Source organism: Styela clava, chromosome 5 (assembly GCF_964204865.1).
Source record: "Styela clava chromosome 5, kaStyClav1.hap1.2, whole genome shotgun sequence".
NCBI classification, from domain to species: domain Eukaryota; kingdom Metazoa; phylum Chordata; class Ascidiacea; order Stolidobranchia; family Styelidae; genus Styela; species Styela clava.
Window position 1 is genome coordinate 15,201,338 of NC_135254.1, and position 20,657 is coordinate 15,221,994.

General features: G+C 36.4%; 2 protein-coding genes across 2 annotated transcripts; both read left to right on the forward strand.

Moving 5' to 3' along the window:
* The first annotated feature begins 256 nt into the window (after positions 1–256).
* LOC120344759 (uncharacterized) lies at positions 257–9,271 on the forward strand. Its single transcript, XM_039414071.2, has 15 exons — positions 257–585; positions 702–871; positions 1,593–1,731; positions 2,084–2,246; positions 3,134–3,290; positions 3,371–3,455; positions 3,560–3,757; positions 4,072–4,262; positions 4,333–4,558; positions 5,372–5,583; positions 5,923–6,067; positions 6,944–7,064; positions 7,550–7,892; positions 8,373–8,539; positions 8,928–9,271. Exons 1-15 carry the CDS (start codon positions 528–530, stop codon positions 9,088–9,090), a joined length of 2,538 nt encoding a protein of 845 aa, XP_039270005.2. The 5' UTR covers positions 257–527; the 3' UTR covers positions 9,091–9,271.
* A 5,563-nt stretch (positions 9,272–14,834) lies between these two features.
* LOC144422915 (THAP domain-containing protein 2-like) lies at positions 14,835–15,923 on the forward strand. The gene is made up of 2 exons (XM_078112914.1): positions 14,835–15,218; positions 15,368–15,923. The coding sequence occupies exons 1-2, from the start codon at positions 15,066–15,068 to the stop codon at positions 15,551–15,553; spliced, it is 339 nt and encodes a 112-aa protein (XP_077969040.1). The 5' UTR covers positions 14,835–15,065; the 3' UTR covers positions 15,554–15,923.
* Positions 15,924–20,657: the final 4,734 nt, after the last annotated feature.

Below are 20,657 nucleotides of genomic sequence, written 5' to 3' on the forward strand. Positions count from 1 at the left end.
GGAGTAAATCTGACTCACTCATATATATATATAATTGCAATGTACCGGCAATAAAACGAGCCACATTGAAATATAAGTATTAGAGTACGTCGCTATAATACTTTTGGTAAAATTCAAGAAATGGCATTTTCTGCGTTTCTAATATCTCGAATACGTTTCTTGAATGTTACCATTCCGAAGTTCCTATGTTGCAAACCTGGCATCCTAGTTATTATCGAACCCACTAACAATCAGTTATAATATTGATAAATAACCCACACCTTCCCTTCACAAATAGCGGACATTGAAGCGTTGCTCATTCAAAACTATTCGCATATCGTATTGCTTCATTCCAGTTACCGAAGGCTTTCTTCAAACTACTCTATTATTAGCGCTTGTCGATATTATTGTAAGTCAGCTATGGATACCGTTGTTTGCGCAGGCTTTCTTCTTTGTGTTAGTCGCATCGTATAAGGTAAATAGTAGCCTAATTCGTTGTCGAACCACGTATTAAGTTGGTCAGAAATCTTAACTTACATGAATTGGCAATGGGCTCTTCGGGATCGAAAAATAGCGTAACTGTACCAACTATTGGACAAAGCAAAGGTAATTTTAGTTGCACTCCTTGAAAAGTGTAATGAATATAACGTATAATGTATTGCCTATTTAGTTCACCAAGATTAAATATTCTGACATTTATTATTATTATTACTTGGCTTCAGTTAGTGATTTGAGTTTTGCATCTTTACTACGTCGACTCGAGGAAAAACAGACTGAAATCGAACGGTTGAAAGCTGCAAACCAAGCCCAACGAGAGGAGATTAAGAAATTGAAATATGAATTGGAGACCAGTCGTATATCAGCGACGATACAGAAACCAATCTCAAACAATGTGAGTAGCTGTCAAAAAATAACTTAGCATCAGCATGTTTGGGAACGTGCCTATACTCTATATTCCTGTATAATTTAACGTAATAGCTCTAACCTGACTCACTTTAGATTAGATGTCAAGGAGCAAACAATATCTGCGTTGCCAGATATTGAAAATTTGCACAATCGAATTGAAAAGCTTGTCATCGTAAATCACATAAGGAATGCTGTTCCCATGCAATAACAAGCATTATTAGTACTTAGTTGAAAGTATTGAAATCCATAATAACCATTAGTATAGGGATACAAGCATATACCCACAGATACGGTCTTCTTATCTATCTCGTAGTAAAAATATCACAGCTTCACTATTATTGAAACTCGCGGGAATCGGCAAACAAATATTTTTCTCCAAATTGTTATAATTCGACGGTTTCTATGTGAGCTCAGCAAATGGCAATTTGGTATAACGAACGATCTGTTCCAATGATAGATTTATTCTGGATTTTAGCCATCCTAACAGTTTTAAATAAGCGCTGTTTAAAGTTGGGGTTTGCAATTTAAGGGTTCAGACCTTCAGACAAAATGTACAAGATAATAATCTGAAAGAATTAGATTTACCGGTACTTTCTTATTGATATTTTTATTGTAACGTATGGGAAGCATTATGGCTTATAACATACCGGATTACCGGTATTTGGTTTCTGAATCTTTAATTGCACCTTCCTATTGTGTTTCCGCAGGAACAACCAAATTTCAATTCTTCAAATATTCTGACACCTGAAGATGTTATTTCGTCTCAAGCTCCTCAAGGCAACATGCCGAAGATTGGAGATCACGTGGTATCAATGTGGGGCGCAAGCAAGTGGCAATATTTTACAGGTAAACATGGGCTTATACCTAAAACAGTACGTATTTGATAGACAATTATGGATTGGAAACCCACACACTATAAGTTGAATGCGAGTTTCACTCTCACATGACCTGACCTTTGTCACGAACGCTGGTTTTCGGGAGATGATAAAAACACGAATTCGATATTATTTCAAATTACTTCAAAATTACCTCATATATATTTTAGAATTCAACAAGTTAGAATTCAATTCGTTTCAAAATTGTACAATTTTTTGTGGCCATTACCTCGGGCAGCACAGAAAAATTCTGGGATAAGGCTTTCAATAAAGTTTTTATTTTAAAAGTATCGAATCAACTTGACTTTTATTTTCTTTAACAGCGACGATTGTTGGATTTGATTCCTCCAGCCTAAAGTATACAATAGAATGGGATGATGGCGATCCCACTGGACGAGTAATAGATTACTACAATCTTGCACTCGATAAAGTACCTTCTCCCGATCAAATTGGAGTTGGATCAAAAGTGCTGTTTCACCAGGGAGAGTGAGTATTTCACATGAACATTTTCGTTGATTGTTTTCGTATGATTCATCAAAAGACAACATTGTTGACATTTGAGAACAAACAAAATATTTATTTTAGAATAAAAGAATATCCGCCAAAACTCAGACTAACTCCCTGTTGGTGATTATTAGCCTACTATACCCACTGTGTAACCTTATCAAAAAAATCAACTCTGAATTGTGCAGAAAAATTGAATCGATGAACGTATTATTTGTTTGTCAGTGGTGCCATGATTCCCTAGTTACCTAGTATATTAGACCATCTTTTTCCATTTATGTAGAAGCTAGGTTTAGGGGACAGACAGTCCTCATTGGCAATTTTTTATGTTGGGTTCAAGTTGTTTACTTTCTAGTTATATGTTTGGTATTTATCTGGTTTCACTATTTAGACTATATAGATATTTGTGTCCACTGCTTCTTGAGCAGACTATTCAGTTTATCAAGTATTTCGTAGTTTTTTGTTTTAAATTTTATTTTGTTGTTTGGTCTCAAAGTTGAGAAAGAATATGTTTACGATAACTGTATATTTAACAAAAAAGCATAGATATAGAAATATCTCATCCATATCAATTTGTTTCAATCACAATTCATGAACATGAATAATTTGAAATGAGGTATCTTAATGTACGTAGTTTGCATTAATATATATTCTTTATGTCCATTCTGTTCAGGTGTGCAACTGCAGAGTAATAATCGAACATGAGTGTCAAGCGCTAAGTGTATATTATAGCAAAAATATCTTTTCGTACACTTTTTAATATTTTTCAATATTGTCGCGTCTATCGGTAATATTCTCATGTTTTCCGCTTTATAGCAGAGAATATAATCAAAATTATATACAGAAAAAAGTTTAAAGTTGTTCTTTAGATACAAGCAGCAAGAAGTACACGGAGTTACAAGATCTGGCGGATTCAGATGGCACCAGGGAGAAATTACTAAAAGTGTCAGACAGCCGGACGGTACAAGGAAATACCAAGGCAAACATACAAAGGGGGCAAGTGACGGAAAATGGGTGTTGTACAAGGTGATGTTTAAACTATCACCAATGAAAGATAGCCACTTTCGTAATGTTCAAAAAGTAATATTGTTTTGTTGTTATATTAGGACTATTCTGAATATTTCTACAATTACAAAATAGATGATTTTCGAATGCCACCGAACGTATTTGACATTCTGGACTCCGTAACGGGTTAGTGAACTATCTATGTATATACTTAGTTTAAAACAACATAATATGTTATGAAGGTCAAAACGAAAGTATTTTGCTTTTATTTGCAACATTTCTTCAATCAGGGCCATCCGAAGGAACTCGCCCGCAGCAATCTGAACAAGGAAGTATAGATGTTTTCATATCCTATGCTAAAGTTAACAGTCCTGCAGCAATAAAAAATCATGAAATAGAGTCAAGTCTTCTTCCTCCATCGTATGAAGAAGTTATGATTGAAGAGTTATGCGATCCAAGAGATATAGTATCGCACTTGAAGGAAATGGGTTAGTGATTATAATGTAAAAAATGCAGAACATGTCACAGGTAACAGTCAAGGGGCACAATAAGATTTATATGCCATTTTATAGATCAAAACTTGTTACACTTTTGTCTGATTCAACAAGATCAAATCAGCAGTATGTTGTGCTATGGCATAATCTGCGCATAATATGTTTCGCGGAACAGGCTATTATAAATAATATTTAGCAAAAAAATGAAAAAAAAATTGATAATTTAACCCAGTGCCTTTTATACTTTTTCTGTGCGACTCTGTAATTTATTGAATATTTTTATTAATATGATGCATATAACGTTATAGGAGTTAGTGTTTACATCACAGAGGATATAGTTGATGATAATGAAGCAGGTCTGTTGGAAATTGTATCGGCTTTAAAACGGTCTAAAATCTTTATCGCATGTCTAAGCGATGAATACGCGAGTAACGACAGGTGTCGGATGGAATTTCAGTATGCTAAGAAAACAATGAGAATACCTGTTATCCCGCTGGTGGTAAGATCATTTGAAGGCATTCTGTCTTTTTTTTACAATCAACTGTTCCGTAACAGTCAAATTGTTTCAGGTCGGCACGGGTTCATTTCAGTGGAAAATGACTGTTGTCGGACTTCTCATTGCGGGGGAACTTTACATTCATTTCAAAGACAAAAGCGTGGAAGGATTCAAAATGAACGAACTTTTCCGCTCTATCAAGAAACATATTCCCGAACTTCAACTAAAAAACGTTAATTTTGCGGCGACTGGAAACGCCTCATTAGATCTCATAACAACGCCAGGACTAACTCTAACAGGTGTGTTTTTTTAATATTCTCGCCCGGGATACAAACGTCCACTTGCTATATGCGAGAATACGCATAGCCTATTTAATTTAACAATGGGTGAAAAAATGCATGGTTATGACAACTGACCCGTGGCCTCTGGCCCACTTCGCCAACACATTTAGCCTGGTGGAATTCAACTAAATATTTACTAGACTAATATTGAAATATATTATCATAACTTTACAATCATTGAATTTTGAAAAAGCGCAATCGCATTTTATGCATGCGTACAATTCACCTCATGCAAGTCAAGTGCTTCAGCTCATAATCATCATACCTCAATCTACCATGCATGTACGCTCTGTATTTATGTACCAAATTAAAATTTACGGTAGGGGTGTGTAACATTTTTTGTCGGTGGGCCACATAACCAAATTCAGACATCTAGCTGGGCCCCAAAACAAAATTAGTTTTCCTATGTACACAACGAATTAAAAAAATATCGACTACTAGAGCGCCGGGGGAAAGGCAAGAGAAGAGAATGCGGCTATCGCTTTTCCTTCCACTAATAAAGGCACCGGGCAAAACGGCAACAAAATTAACGCAGAGACAAGAGGAAATATCATTAAATATTTTTACCTATGTAAGTGACTTTTCAATTAAGGATAAACTGTCAAATTAGGATTTAATGCTTGATGATGAAAAATCTGAGTGTTGATAAGGGCCACACTTAATGGCTTGGCGAGACGGGTTGTGGCCCGCGGGCCGTAACTAACAACAAGCTTCTCTGCAATATTTCCTGTTCCGCCTTAAATGCCAACTTCTGCAAATTCTAATATCAAGGTGCGCAACTCGAGACGGGAGTGCCTGACATTTTCTTCAGCTATTGTTGGTCAAACTCCAAGTCTGCTGCTGATAGAAATCAAATATCAAAATATATTGGAAACGAGTGGAATGATCCAAGGGAAATTGCAGACAAGTTAGCACAAGCAAGCGGAGCTGCCACGTGGATCGACATAAAACGTCTAGAAAGTGCTGCCGATGGCATGGGCATGGTAATCAAATAGATATACCTCTTATATATATACCAAACATTATATTCTGGGTAGAAAATTCAATAGCATCATCGAAACGAACTGTCAAGTCAGGAGATTATATTGAATATTATAAAAACATTATTACAGATATAAATGATCATGCGATACGATGTCCCCATTTTCGAGGACAAACGATTTTGGACAAAGAAATGTGAAAATGCGTTCAAAACCAGCGTTATGCTATACCATATGATTACTTGTAGCTCTTATAATCATATTCAGTCAGACAGAATTTTAAATCACCAAGTATTTTATTACATTACTGAATATAATATTAATTTACAATTTTACGTTTAGTTTGGACAAATCGCTTCAGCTATTGGAGATTGCAAAGCGGCTGTGGCGTGTGTTAGCAATGAATATGCCAACAGCGATAATTGTAGAATGGAGTTACAATATGCTGGTTCTTCCTTGCAAAAACCGCTCATTATTCTCGTTGTGGGTGAGTCATAACCATAAAGTACTTTCAACGGTGATGAACCTAAGTTGCAAAAATGTAAAATAAACTATCTTTCGTTATCAAGAAAGCTAACAAACTATTGTGCAGCTTGAACGAACAAGTAGACTCAATTTTTCCCCCATTGTTTCCAGTCTATCGTACACTTAATGCTGTATTGTATATCGTTGTCCTAATGCATGTAGTAATATTTTAGATCGTTTTTTATCTAAAATGTCTGTGATTCGGGAAATGTTCTTTGTTCTAATTCACAAGAAAATTCACACTCTTTAGTTGTGTCATTATGTTGTCTTCTTTCTGAAACAGTTTTAAAATAGCCTACATAATTTAATGAAAATCATGATCTTTTAAACGTTTTTATGGCGGCGACAAAGGATGTCACAAGTAACAGTCAATGAAGCACAAATATATTTATAGCTCATTTCATAAATCAAACCTTTTGTCTGATTCATCAAGGAAAATCGTCCAGCATTCTGTTTACTCTGGAGAATATAGTATTATTGTGTTATATTTGTTCTCCATTGTTACAGCATATCCACAGTAAACAGTTCATTGGCATCTTCTTTAGTCATGTCGTTGATCGTATTTGTTCTGCTTTATTTATGAGAACAGTAAAATCTGGCTTAGAGACGAGTTTGTAAATATCATGCAGCCGACTATTAGGGAATCAAAAAAAATTGACTCTGGCACCGCATTTCAACAAACTTCGCTTCTGTCCCGACTCACAAGACTTCAAAATGTCGACTCTGTATGCAATTTTAATGTAAAAGCAAACACTCTATCCCGACTTTATCCCACTGCTATGTAACAGTCAACATGGTCGATCAAATAATAATCTTTTATAATATATATATATCAAAGGCGAAGGGTCAGAGTGGAAGGAAACCGTAGTAGGGAAAGTGTCGTTGCTCGGAAATGCCACAATTAATATGCAAAATATAACAAGCACTGAGGAACTTGATCGAAAAATCACGGAAATCAAGTAAGTTGGTCGTGATGATTTAGGCTTCAATTTCAATAGCAAACAAGAGAGCTATGCTCAAATATATGGACACGTAGCGCCACCCAGTGGCAATAATTTTGATGACGTCATAGCGAAAAAAAGTCTTCGGGAGAAAAATTTTATCTTTAACCACTGAAAATATCAAAGCAATTGGTCCAGTATTCGAAGAGAAAAGCGATTTTTTTAAAAATGGAGACGGAGACAAATAACAATAACAACAAAATTTTGAAACGATCGTTATGGCCACTAAACGTGTCCAATAATTCGTTATCGGGTACAATGAAGTATGCGTACCAAGTATTTGTACCTAAAATTATGGCCTAACCTTAACCAGGTACACATACTACGTCGCGGTGTCCGCCATCTTGGTACGCATACTTCAGGAGCGCCCGTTGTTGTAATGCCCGTTCTTGTTGTTAAAATCACAAATAACTGATTACAGTTTTGTTGTTACATGTTGTCAGAAACGCAATTTTTGAGGTAGATGCTTTTGAGGAATCGTTGGGTGATAGTGTTCTAAGAGACGAAAGTGAAAAGGCATCTTCCGCGAATGAGCGAGTGGTAACGCTGAAAAAGAAGAAGAGAGCGGTAAAATTTTTCAAAGAAAAATCAAAAATTGTGACAAGATCTATTGTACCAACTTCACCTATAAAGTTCAAAGCTCCAATGATTGGAGACCATGTCGTCTGTTTGCATCAAGGATGGGCTTACTATACAGCCACTGTGGTCGAGTTTGACCCAACCGATCTTGTTTACACTGTTGATTGGGACGACGGCGATCCTTCCGGCAGAGTGCAATCTTATCAGGTAATGGAGAATTTAGTTTTCAATTTTCATTATTCGCAATTTGAATCACAATTATACCTATAATTAAAAAATGCAATTTTTATTCAATTTGTGTTTGCAACCTGATAAAAAGATATATCAATGGTAGGCTATTTGTGCCAAGTTCAGAAACTGTTTATGCTGTCAGCATAGTTAAACCACTGGCAACAGATTTTGATAGTGGCATATCATGGTAACAAAATTCTAGTAATTCGAAGAACGCCTCGTCTTCCGAACTGGGTAAAATTGTGATTTGCTGTCTTATACAGGTCATATGTATATATATATATATATATATATACAACCATGATACGTCTGTTTTTCTTTATATATATATATATATATATATAAGAGATAGTGGAGATACCGAATGGTATGAATCCATTGAAAAGTTACTTTGCTATAGCACGTTTTAAAGAGAGGCTTCGAGCGCACATTCAATATTGTTCCTTTTTCGCACAGGATGTTGCAAAGGATGTTATTCCTGATTCTTCTGAAATAGGGGTTGGATCAATTGTAATTTTTCCACAAGGCTCCTATGGTGAAACTGAGGGAAATAATACAGGTGGAGAGCGTTATCACCAAGGCAAAATTACTTCAATTGACACAAGAGAAGATGGAATCACACGGTAAAAATACATTGTATTTTGCATAAAATATAAACAAATAAATGGTATTTTGAGTGAAAATTAGATGAGAGTCGGTATAATTTTAAAAGCAATTAATAGACATCTGAGTCAAACACAATAAAAAGTAAATTGAACGAAGTGCGACTCGAAATATTCCCTATCCAGTTTCAGAACTTGATGTACTGTCAAACTGCCACATATTGTGATTTAACGTAGTAATACTTCATTTTTGTAGAAGATGTATTTTTTGTGATTGAGCTGTGGATAGCGTCTTTATGATAACTATTACAGAACAAGCAAATTCCTTAAATACAAATACGTTGTGTCGTAACTAAATTAGATGCTTATTATAAAATGTAGATCTTTGACCCTTAATTCTTAAATTTAGGTATAATGGAATACACACGAAAAATAAAGATGATGGCAAGTGGGTGACATTCAGAGGCTACAATTCTTCTTTCCAAAATTTGACGTTGAATCAACTACGTATTTCACCGAATGCTATGGATGCACTTATGGCTTGCAAGCAAGCTTTCAATTTGAATGGCTGAGGTTTAACAAAATATCACTGTCTTCTGATTAAACAGTATTAATACCTTGTTAACTATAGTTCGTAGTTTTCAGTTCACAATTTATATATATATTACTTTGTCTTAAATAAATATTATGCATTACAAATAAATTCACGGTTTATATTTTTGTATCTAACCAACGATTATCATGTAATATAAATATATATATATGTGATTAAGTTATACTGTACTGTTTTTGTTGTCATCTTGATGAAAACAGAGCTTTTACAAATGCCTAGCTGTCAATTTTTAATGGGCCTTAATTAGTATGCTGGTTGATATTCTACAAGTTTTATTGAGGAGAGGTGATTAAACGCGATTCACAGATTTCAGCAGCAACCCTCCTAGTGCATCGATGACTTGAGATGTAACGAGAGAGCAATGGTTATATATGTGGACACGACATTCCAATGACTATGCGCAGTATCTGTCATTTATTCGCCTCACACTTGGCTCTTGACGAGCAGCTGCACTTTCAACAATAAGTGCATTACATAGGCGTAGATAGGAGGGAGCGAGAGGGGCCATGACCCCTCCCAAATTTCCAAGATTTTCATTCCTAATCAACCAGTTTTTGTGACATTTACTATTCGGTCGCAGTCATGCTTGCTAATTACATTGCATCGTGTGATATTTCGGGGAAAGAACAACTAAGCATTGATTTGAGGTATGTGGGCGGTAGCGAAGTGTGCGAGCGCTTCACAGGATTTGGAAATGGATTCCGTTTCTGCCAAATCAATTTTATCAAATATTTTGGCCCACCTCACTGGGATAGGACTGGATCAAATTGAGACGTATAAGGGTGATTTCAGTTGGTCTTTCTCATAATTATCGATAAGGGAGGGAATTTCAAACAATCCGTCTCAAAACTAATTTAGTCGTCGATGACGTAATCTGTGGTGTTTTGTCTACACTTCAATTGCTTCACCCAAATGGTAATCTGCAAACTGCCGGAGAAAATTGGATTATGACGTAATAATGAACGAATGCATGATGGAGTAACTCAAAGTGACTATGAGGACACCGAGTGCAATGATGCGTATCGGCCGCCATTCTGGGTCCGGCGAAGCGCGGGTCCGCAACCAGGCTCAGTCTGTTTTGGCTTCGTCAGTCTACTGATCAGGTTTCGTTAGTCATTTAGTCTTTGATTTGTAACTGTTTTGGATTTCATTCTGGTGAGTTTAGTATTTTTCTTTTGCTGTTTGCCTAGTATAATAATAATTCTACCGTGCGGTTTCGTGAAAGCTGTGATAGTATCTCATCTTAACCGCACTGCGTCTTGGGCACTGAGCTTCAAATACATATGGAGCAAACTTCTCTCTCGTTTTGTGTTGGGTTGCCTGTTTTTCGTATACTCTTGTAGCGAAAGAGATAATGATTGAAGTAAGCAAACATAGTACGGTGCCTAGCAGTACGGTACCGTATTCGTAACAATATCTGTGTTTACTGGTTTATGGGATCTTTGCTGTTCAGATTTTGTTTCATTTAGTCTTTCTACATGTTGACATGCTGTAAAGGTATGAAGTTTAATGGTGCGGCGGTGTGGCTCATCGTGCTAAGCGTTAGGAATACGCTCGCCACCGCATCTCTGATTACCCTGCGAGGGTTCGCAGGTTCGAATCCCATGCGGGGTAGTTATGTGCGAGAGGATTGCTCGACTCCTCGCCGTCGTAGGGTGGTTTACGTAACCGCTGGTTGGTTACGGCTTCCTCCACCATCAAGTCTATGCTTCCGAAAAACAAATAACTAAAACTAATCCCATACCCGACATGGACTGGTAACCGGACGAGAGGCCGTGGTTCGCCATATGGTTAAGTCGTCTTATCGGCTTTCCTCTCCCTCGGGATAAATATGTAATTCATATCCTATCCTAATGTGTGAATCCTACAGGATTAATGAGTTTGATTACTGAAAAATGGTAACTTGTACCCAGAATTTAAAAAAATAACAAATGTCACATATTTTATGAGGTAATTTGTTTTCGAAAATCTTGCATTCTAAAATAAAGCTCACTGTAGAAATTATAGTAAGAGGTAGAGTAGTTCGTTGTTCTGAACTTGAAATTTTTCACAGATGGAAAGTGTACCTGTCTGTCTGTAGGTTCTGTTAGGTGTCATTTATATGCAATTGCTCTACAAATGATATTACAGTATAAAATCATCTGTATCATAATCTTGCTAGCCTATGTGATGAGCAAGATTGTTTTTATTCAACAATTATCAAAATTCCTTGCAGGTCGAAAAAGAAATCTTCATTATTTGTGAAGCAGGAGCGGAAAGGGAAATTGGACAATGTGCTCCATGGCCGCCCATACTCGCAGAACGTTGATTCGCCTACAAATTAATAAAAGATTAAGGGTTTTCTTACAGCATTTAAAAACAGTAAAATGCCTTATCTGTCGGGTCGCGCAACCATGTAAAATCCATTGATGCCGCGATAAAGACCCTAGGAAGAAAAACTTGACTTCTTACTCTTTTTCTAATAAAGCACATCAATATGTGCACAAAGTCTTAAATGTCACACCCAAGCGTCATAAGAAGATGGTGCTAAATTCTTCCAGCTGAGCCTGGTTTCACAAAATTTGCTTTTCATTTGATTCAGCTAAATGGCAATGTTTTTTCAATGTAGTGTACTTTTTAAAGTGAAGCTTTACCATCGTTTAAGTCTTCCTATGTATTTGATTATGACTATGTCCATCGTATTTCAACGGGATGGCTAAAACCGAATGCCTAAATATTCAGAATTTGTTCAAAAATAGATTTTCAAATATAGAACATATTCTATACTGAAAATAACTTTAATTACAAAACTGCATTATTCTGTATGTATTTGCTTCAATCACATTTGAAATAGCGCAAAGATGAGGACCTTTGTTATCACATTTTTGCATGCGTTTGATGAACATTGCTTTGCCCTGCTTGATCGATGCCAAATGTACGTCTCAATCGACAATTTGCGAATTTTGATTTTTCAAAATGTTGCTAATGGAACTAAATCATTATATTGAATATAACAAACTTCTAATATATTTGACTGTTGAGTTTTGGACATCTTGATATCAGGCTTCCATTCCATAAAGTGCTTATACTACAGTCAGAACCAGAGCATTCTGCTTGGTGGGCTTCATTTTTGGGCGGGTGTTTCCCAATTTAGGAGGTGGTAAATGTTTCGCTATTGCGATTAAAACTATTTGGAGCAGTAATGTGAAAGTGTGGAAATCATGTTTACTTGTTTTATATCAGTGGAAATCTCCGCCATGTCAAGAGTAAATATGCTTTAGTTAGTTCATGAGCAGTCGAACTCGGCCTAGTGTGGATCTCGTGCTTGAAAATGTAGTTGTTTAGGCGATTACACAGTACACACTATATATAAGTGGAAATAATTGTTTTTGACTGATCTCATAAAAACGCAATAACCTCCACGAGAGAGAAGTTCACCAAAGTCAAAACGGGATCTTCAGATGATCCCGCAAAATGAGAGAGAATCGCATATTATTCCATATATATAGTGATAGCTCGGGGACTACAAAGACATATTATATTGTGATCTAGGCTTGCACGTAATTTACGGATTTACGGAATTACGTAATTATTTGGAGTTACGGAAGGGAAGTTACGAATTACGTAAAGTCGTAATTATTGCATTGAAACGAGCTTTCTTCAAAGCAGTCAATTTCGTCGATTGCGAAAAATGAAAGCTCAACAAGTAGAAGAGAGTTCCGGTATTCGCAGCCGTTTTTCTCTCTCTTGTTACGTAGGTGAAGGAAGGCATGAAGCGTTGCCATTTACTAACCTATTATCAACTTATCTGGCATGGCCAATGTAAATTATTAACGTAGTTAAGGGGGAAGAACTGAGTAGGGCCGTTTGACGCCAACACACCTGGTTTTAACTTCTCCCGCAACTTAACCGTAGATAAAGGATAGAATTGCGATGAGACTGATTGACGCCAACACACCTGATTTCAACTTCTCTCGCATCTTATCTAGCATGGCCATGGCCAATGTACATAATAACCGTAGATAGGGGGAAGAATTGTGTTAAGACCAATGGACGCTAACACGCCCGGTTTCAACTTCTTCGGGTGAAGTGACTAATGAACGCAGGGGATCAATCTATCAAACACGGTCTATCAAACATTTGTATCCATATTACTTTTATTTATCATTTACTTGTTCCAGTTTTCCGTTACTTATGGTATATATGTTTCGTTTCTATGTTATAGTCACGCGTTTAAATAGTGGGAATTCCCCACCAAGTGTGGATTAGCAATGCTTAACCATTCTTTATTGTTAATATCAACACTTGATATATGAACATGGAATATCATACTGTTTTTGGCTGTTTTATTTCAGACTTGGGGTATAAACAGGAAAATATCCATAACCTTTCAACACGACGAACTTGTGAAATTTAACGAAGAGCTTTCGCGACGAATTGGAACCAAATAAGCGAAAAGAGCGATTGATCACTCGCGCCAATTCCTCGCCGTGATAATTAATGTCGCGCGTATCAAATAGCAATATGACGACAAAAGAGAGATTGCGAAATGAACCAACGCAACTTCGTCTTCTCGGCATCGGTAAAGCGATTGAGACGGCAGAGAAACAAAAAAACGACGGATTCCTCGCGGACCGCTAAAAATTTTAACTGCTATCAAATATGAGCCAGTGTGTTTATTCTGTGAGAGATCCATTTTCTATTACAAAATCTTGATGTTCTGTTAACGGTTTTATCGTTATATATCAGTCCGGACTTGGCCTTGCTCATGATGTTTTTCACAATTCTTCTCAATATTTCGGCCATATATGATTAACTGTCCCACCAAATGCGGCAACTTATTTTGGTTTATCGTCGACTTGAATACCACCGGCACTCGACCAAATTTGTGTCAATCTTGGCCGATAGGATCGCCGACTTGAGTTAGCAAATAAATGTCGTGAGTGTAAAATAAATGTCACAAAATGCATTGTTTTGCGATATAACTTTGTATTTTCGGAGAAGGCATATCATGTAAGTTCGGTATTTAAATTATACGCAAATAAATAATATTTGATCTAAATTTATCGCAAATAATGTTATAAACATTCAGTCCGCGAAATGATTAAATGTAAAATGAAGCATTGTAATCGGAATATCGTCAATAAGTCGACATCAATAATTATTATTATAAAATGCTAACAAGGCAGTAATGTCGGATAATGCAGAAGACGCTGCAAAAACAAGTCTTCGTCGCGAGGAAATCGCAAGTATAATCAAACGAGAGAATACGCTCGTCGTTGGTTAATAAATTAGAAACCCGTAATTTTTATTCAGTACTAAGGTGGTTTTAAAAAACTATCGTTTTCATAAATATCCGTATATCAGTGTCGGTAATGATAAAATAAAATTGATCGCATAAAAATGGGACGGTTAATTTGCGAAGGTGATAAAGGAAAACCAAAGCTAACACAAAAGATAAAAATCAGAATAAAATTAATTTGAATTCACCCCTTGATATTTGTATTTAACATTTGCCGCCGGCGTGTAGTACTGCCAAGAATATGAAAACCCAATTTCAATGTCCCATTCGGAAAAGATGTGGATTCAATTGGTTGTTATGATAGGTTTAAATGCGTGGAAAAATATCGCAATTACGGGGTCATTACGTAATTGATTTTGCCGTAATTACGGAATTGATTTTTGTCAATTACGTGCAAGCCTATTGTGATCGGAACACATAAGATAGAGAAAGACAATAAAATGTGGCCAAATACATGTACATGGAAAGTCGATTCCGGTTAGCCACTCTGGGTAATGTTCTGTGGCCGTAAATTTCCGCTTCCTACGGGTCGTTTCATTCACCTGGTCCTCATTCATTTTGCCAATACTAGTTTTTATAACGCCTAAATTAATATAAACTTGTTCAGTCTAATTTTAATAGTACTGTACATAGATACCACGAAATAAATCAAGATGGTAGGATGCTCAGCACTGAATTGTACCGGAAGATATGAGAAGGGAAAAAGAATGTTCAGGTTTCCAACAGATCTTTCCAGGCGAAAACGATGGTCAATCAACTGCCGTCGAGATAAATGGTTTCCATCCAAAAATGCTCGTCTGTGCCAGGTGACATTTATGACGTTTTAATCTTGTGTAACCTTTTCACATTTATTTAGTTTATATTTCTCATTTAAACGTTACCTAGTCCCTAGTGCATTGTAATTGCCCTAATAAATGTTATAATGGTCGTGTTAACACATTTCACTCCTTTTTAGGATCATTTTGAGAAATCTCAGTTTGAAGGTCAAAGATTGGATGGCAATACCAAGTTGAAACCAAACGCGATTCCTACCCTATTTGATGTCCCAAATTGTCCGAAACTATTAACAAGCCAGCGACGTGTTCTTAAGCGTGCAATGTTAACCGAGGCAAAAAAGATTTCGTGTTCAGGCAGTGAGTAATTTAACAAAATTTATGTAGGTAATTTAGTTCTCTCATTAATATTTGTTACATTTCAAAATATTTATAGATATAGCCGAGGAGCATTGCTACTATAGAAAAATAGAAAACGTTAGCGATGTTCAGTGCAAAGTATTTGTTAAGAATAACGAGATGCTGGAAGATTCTAGGGAAGAAAACAATGAGTTAGATGGAGGAGATACATTAGAACAGGTTGATGGCGAATGTGTTCAATGCAGAGAGAAAGAACTAGAGATCCGACGCTTAAAAAGACAAGTATGCCCATGTTTTATAATCAGCTGGCAGTTCAAGAAACAGAACAGACTTATACGGGATATTGGCTACTCCCACCAGGATAACTGAGTCAGGAGTTCTTGAATCTCTAATTAGGTGTAGTTTTCGTGCTTTTAAAGTGCATAGTAAAAGAATAACATGGTATTCATATACATCACACAGAAAGATGTACATCTCCACATAAGAAGTAAAACTCTTATTAGAAATTTACTGGTTTACCCTAATTCAGAATTGTGTTCATATGCGTCTAGATCCATCAGTTGAAGCAAAAAAATAGATAATGTGGAGTTGAGGGTTGGTAGTTTTTTAAACAAAGATCAAATGGATGCAATGAAGAATTCATCGGGAAAGCCAGTTATTTGGGAAAATGAGACTGTTTCAACAGCGCTTAAAATTCGGTGTGCAAGGGTGAAATTATGATATTTATATTTATACATAGCTGTCATTTTCTTCATACATATAAAGCAGTTTATTTTCTATGGTCTTTGAACTGGACTGTCTTCGAAAAATAATGCTATATCAGAATGGTTATATTGTTTAATTTTTTCTTTTGAAACAAAGGATAAAACTCGGTATTCGTTTTGCTTTTAGGTACAAATTCCTTTGCAGTCTCGGCTATCCATTGCCATCTTACCGCACACTGTGTCGGCGCATTGTCAGTTTAGACTTTGCTCCAGGAATACAGCACACTGTGTTGGAATGGATGCAATAAAAAGGTGTAAATATGACTGCGACAGAAAAGCTATGTTTTTTGATGCTTGATGAAATTCAAATAGCCAAGGCAGTGGATTTTGATCCCGGACTGCATCGTCTTATCGGATACATTAGTTCCGAATTTTCGACAGCAAAGGAACCTGACGTAGCATCCCATATTATATGTTTCATGGTTAAAGGCATAACAACAAAGTGGAAGCAACTAATAGGTCAGTAGAAACATAAGATCTTTGTACAAATCCCCGCTCATAATGCAAAAACGGCTTCGTACCAAATATGCGAAATATTGACATAAAAAGAGGATTTAATATTTATCGAGTAATTGAGTGTATGTGACAAAATAACATTTTGCTATTTTAGCATATTTTTATACCGGCATGTCCGTAGCCCCATATCAGCTGTGGGGGATGATTAAACAGATTATATGTCACCTTGGAGAATGCGAATACAAGGTTGTTAATGTGGTTAGTACCATGGCTTCATCCAACCAGGGTATGTGGAAAGAAGCGGGAGTGATTACAAACAGGTAGAAGTTTGATGTATGTTAGTATTGGCTAAAATGTTACAATATATGGTCATTCATATTTTACACTTATACAGGTTTCAGATTTCACCATGTGTTGTTCATCCTTCCTATTTTGCTAATGAAAATTTATATTTTATGGCCGATGTGCCTCATCTGCTAAAAAATTTGAGATCTGCTGTATTAAAATACGATGTGGAACTACCAAAATCAACAGTAGAAAAATATAATTTGCCAACTTCAGTGGTGAGTTTTACTACTTAGTTATCATATTATGTATGTTTTCGTATGTGATAATATAACACATTTCATTATTTATCTTAAGGTATCCTCAAAATTTTTCCATGCATTGGTGGAGTTGCAAGATGGAAAAGAACTGAAACTAGCACCTAAACTTGCGAGAAAAAATGTTAATCCATCACACTACGAAAAAATGCGAGTGAACACCGCCTCGCAGGTAAGTAAATATTCATTCAATTTGTTAATGATGGGTGTTCGGTACAGCAGTTTCCATCGTTTTATATTTTGGCAGTTACTGAGCCACACCACTGCATCGGCATTGAGAACACTTGTCGCACACAAAGCTATGGATGAAAATGCTTTGACAACCGCCTTCTTTTGTGAATTCGTGAATAATTGGTTTGATATAACCAATTGTAGACATATGGGAGATGCTCTATTCGAAAATTCTGAAAAAAAGGTGGAACTCTTATCTGAGGTGAATATTTTTAATTCGGAAATAGTCTGGTTGCTGGGTATTTGGGACGCCGGTTTTTTCCTGTTGGTGTTTGATCAGAATACCTAATGCTAGTTTGGAGCTTTTTTTAGTAGTAAACAATAAGGCGACAAGGACAAAAAAGAAGTTTATTTGAATTTTTTGAAACCATGTTTCAGGCATTGAACGTTATACAAAGTATAAAATTCGTGGGGACTGGATGGAAACCTGTGCAGTCTGGCTTGCAATTGTCAACAACCTCAATGCTTATATACACAAAAAGTTTGTGATGAATGGAAAACTTATTTTTCTCATGGCAGGAAGGCTTACACAGGATGCCCTGGAAAATTTATTTTCACAAGTACTAATGAAATATAGGTTTTATTTTAAATGTTATTTCATTGTAAAAGAAGTTTGTAGTATATTTAATTACTTTTCAGGTTCGTGGCAAGGGAGTTCAGCACCCGAAACCAACGCAATTTCGTGTGGCTGTTAAACTTATATCAGTCTCACAATTCATGACCACTCCGACCACGACAAATTATGACAACGACGACACACCCCATTTACTCGAATTCATCAAAACAAATTTAGAAAACCAGCAATTAGACCCTGAAAAAACAACAAGTGAGAACTCCAGTGCAATGGAGGTGTTACTTGGCGCTGCAACAGCTTCCTTTGACACCTGTGAAGCAGATGCTTTGTATTATTTAACTGGTTGGGCTGTGTACAAGGAAGTAAAAAAACAAGACTGTGAAATTTACAAAGATGCTTTTGTTACTATGGATATTGTCAATCCCGATGAATGCCCACAATCGCTATTAACTCTTTTTCGGTCTTACACACATGATAAAAATTTGAAAATTGATAGTTTTACCCAACATTTGTGCCACCCATCCAAAAAAGCAATCTTATTTTTGCGCGAAGTAGAAACAATATTCCGCGCCAATGTTAATGCTTTTTTATAATATAAGTTCGCCAGTTACTTTTCTGACAGAGTTGATAGCTCTAAATTTGATTTTCCATCTTGCCGCAATGCCGCTTTCAAAATTTTGAAACGTTTTCTTAATATAAGATTAAATATACACGCAAAAGAAGTAACAAATAAAATTATTGAAAAACAGTTTGCAAGTAAAGCTGCAGCAAGAGCTCAAGTCAAATAAATTCGTTTATTATTTTGAACACTCCATATTATTAGAATATTTTGTTATCTTTTTTGATATATCGTCATCCTTCAATGCACGGAGTATATTTTTTACCTTTATTCCTCGGTTATACGCTGGTTTTATATTTCATTCAATACTCGGTAATATCTAGTAATAAAAAAATCCATTATTCGTTGCAAAATTTATATGGTAAAAGTTCTGTTTACGTAGTGGTGCTCGCACCATTTTTATAATAAATTGTGTTACTCTTTGTTTAATATTTTTGGGTCGAGTTATCTGAGAAAACATCTGCTGAGAATTCATTTCAGAATAATATTCATTCGTTTAGGTCCGAATTATAGACGGACGTTTTTTTTTGTTCAACTGTTTGACGATTTTTATTATATAGATATAATAGTTTGTTTGTAATCTTCATTAGACTCTATCAACTTTTGTAGTTGTTGTACGAGTCTCTAAATTGTATCTGCTGTAAATATTTTTGTGTTAGTGTTTGCATTGTCTGGTCTATAGTTTATTAGCCTTTCCTATACTTTGCTTTCCTCGCATTTTTATTAGTAAATATTCCGAGATAGTTACATATCCCTAGTTTTACTCTGTGTCATAATATCAAATATTTCATATGTCGCAACTACTGTATATATTTGCATCAGCTGTGACTCGTTTGTAGGGTCTATGTATTTTATCCCTCATTTATGTTGCTCTTTATTTTAACCTGTAACAGCGCTGTAGGTGTCGCAGCTTGGAGACCTTTTCAGGTCGCTCGCGACTCCGGTTACACAAATAGTATAATTAGTACTGTATATTTATTCATTGTATCAGTTTTATTTGAACTTGTTTCTGTGATGACAAATAAACAATTGATTGGTCGCAGCGTTAAATCACTTGGGGATCATATACAGCGATGGAAATTTGGACCCAAAATGGCGGGTGTGACGTCACACAAGCGCTTATAACGTTACCAATGCATGTCCTCACTTGGGTTATAGTCACTTTGGAGTAACTGAAGACGCTCACGTGTCTTCGACGTAAATAAAGTATGCACGAATCATAATACAGTAATACCGGTATGTTTGATCGAAACATGATGAATCGTATCTTGCAGTTTATTTTCCCCTTAAAATAACCAAGGCGAGAAGAGCGCGGTGGTGTGGCTCAACGGGCTAAGCGTTAGGAATACGCTCGCCACCGCACCTCTAATCACTCTGCGTGGGTTCGCAGGTTCGAATCCCATGCAGGGATGGTTATGTGCGAGAGGATTGCTGGACTCCTCGCCGTCGTTGGGTGGTTCACGTAACCGCTGGTCGGTTACGGCTTCCTCCACCACCAAGTCCATGCTTCCGAAAACAAACAATACAGTAAAACTAATCCCATATACCCGACTTGGAATGGTAACCGGACGAGAGGCCGTGGTTCGCCATATGGATAAGCCGTCTTATCGGCTTTCCTCTCCCCCGGGATAAATATGTAAAATCATATCATATCCAGAGTCGCATTAAATCGGAGCAAGATCCGCATGCGGCTCGCCACCCCTGTACTACCGTACTGTACCAGCGACAGTAAACGGATTGGGTTTTAGTTTTTTTAGTGATAGTCGAAGTTTTTCCAAGAAATTTAGAAATAGGGTTTGCATATTTATTCGGGGCAGAGTAAAGACGATATGACAGTGATATCCTTGGTTTTTATGAGTGCCATTC

Excerpts from the sequence above, each read along its gene's own strand:
- LOC120344759 (XM_039414071.2), top strand. The coding sequence starts at position 528 with ATGGGCTCTTCGGGATCGAAAAATAGCGTAACTGTACCAACTATTGGA. Across the intron at positions 1,732-2,083 it reads CAAGTGGCAATATTTTACAG|CGACGATTGTTGGATTTGAT; the intron begins GTAAACATGGGC and ends TTTCTTTAACAG. Across the intron at positions 3,291-3,370 it reads GAAAATGGGTGTTGTACAAG|GACTATTCTGAATATTTCTA; the intron begins GTGATGTTTAAA and ends TTGTTATATTAG.
- LOC144422915 (XM_078112914.1), top strand. The coding sequence starts at position 15,066 with ATGGTAGGATGCTCAGCACTGAATTGTACCGGAAGATATGAGAAGGGA. Across the intron at positions 15,219-15,367 it reads AAAATGCTCGTCTGTGCCAG|GATCATTTTGAGAAATCTCA; the intron begins GTGACATTTATG and ends ACTCCTTTTTAG.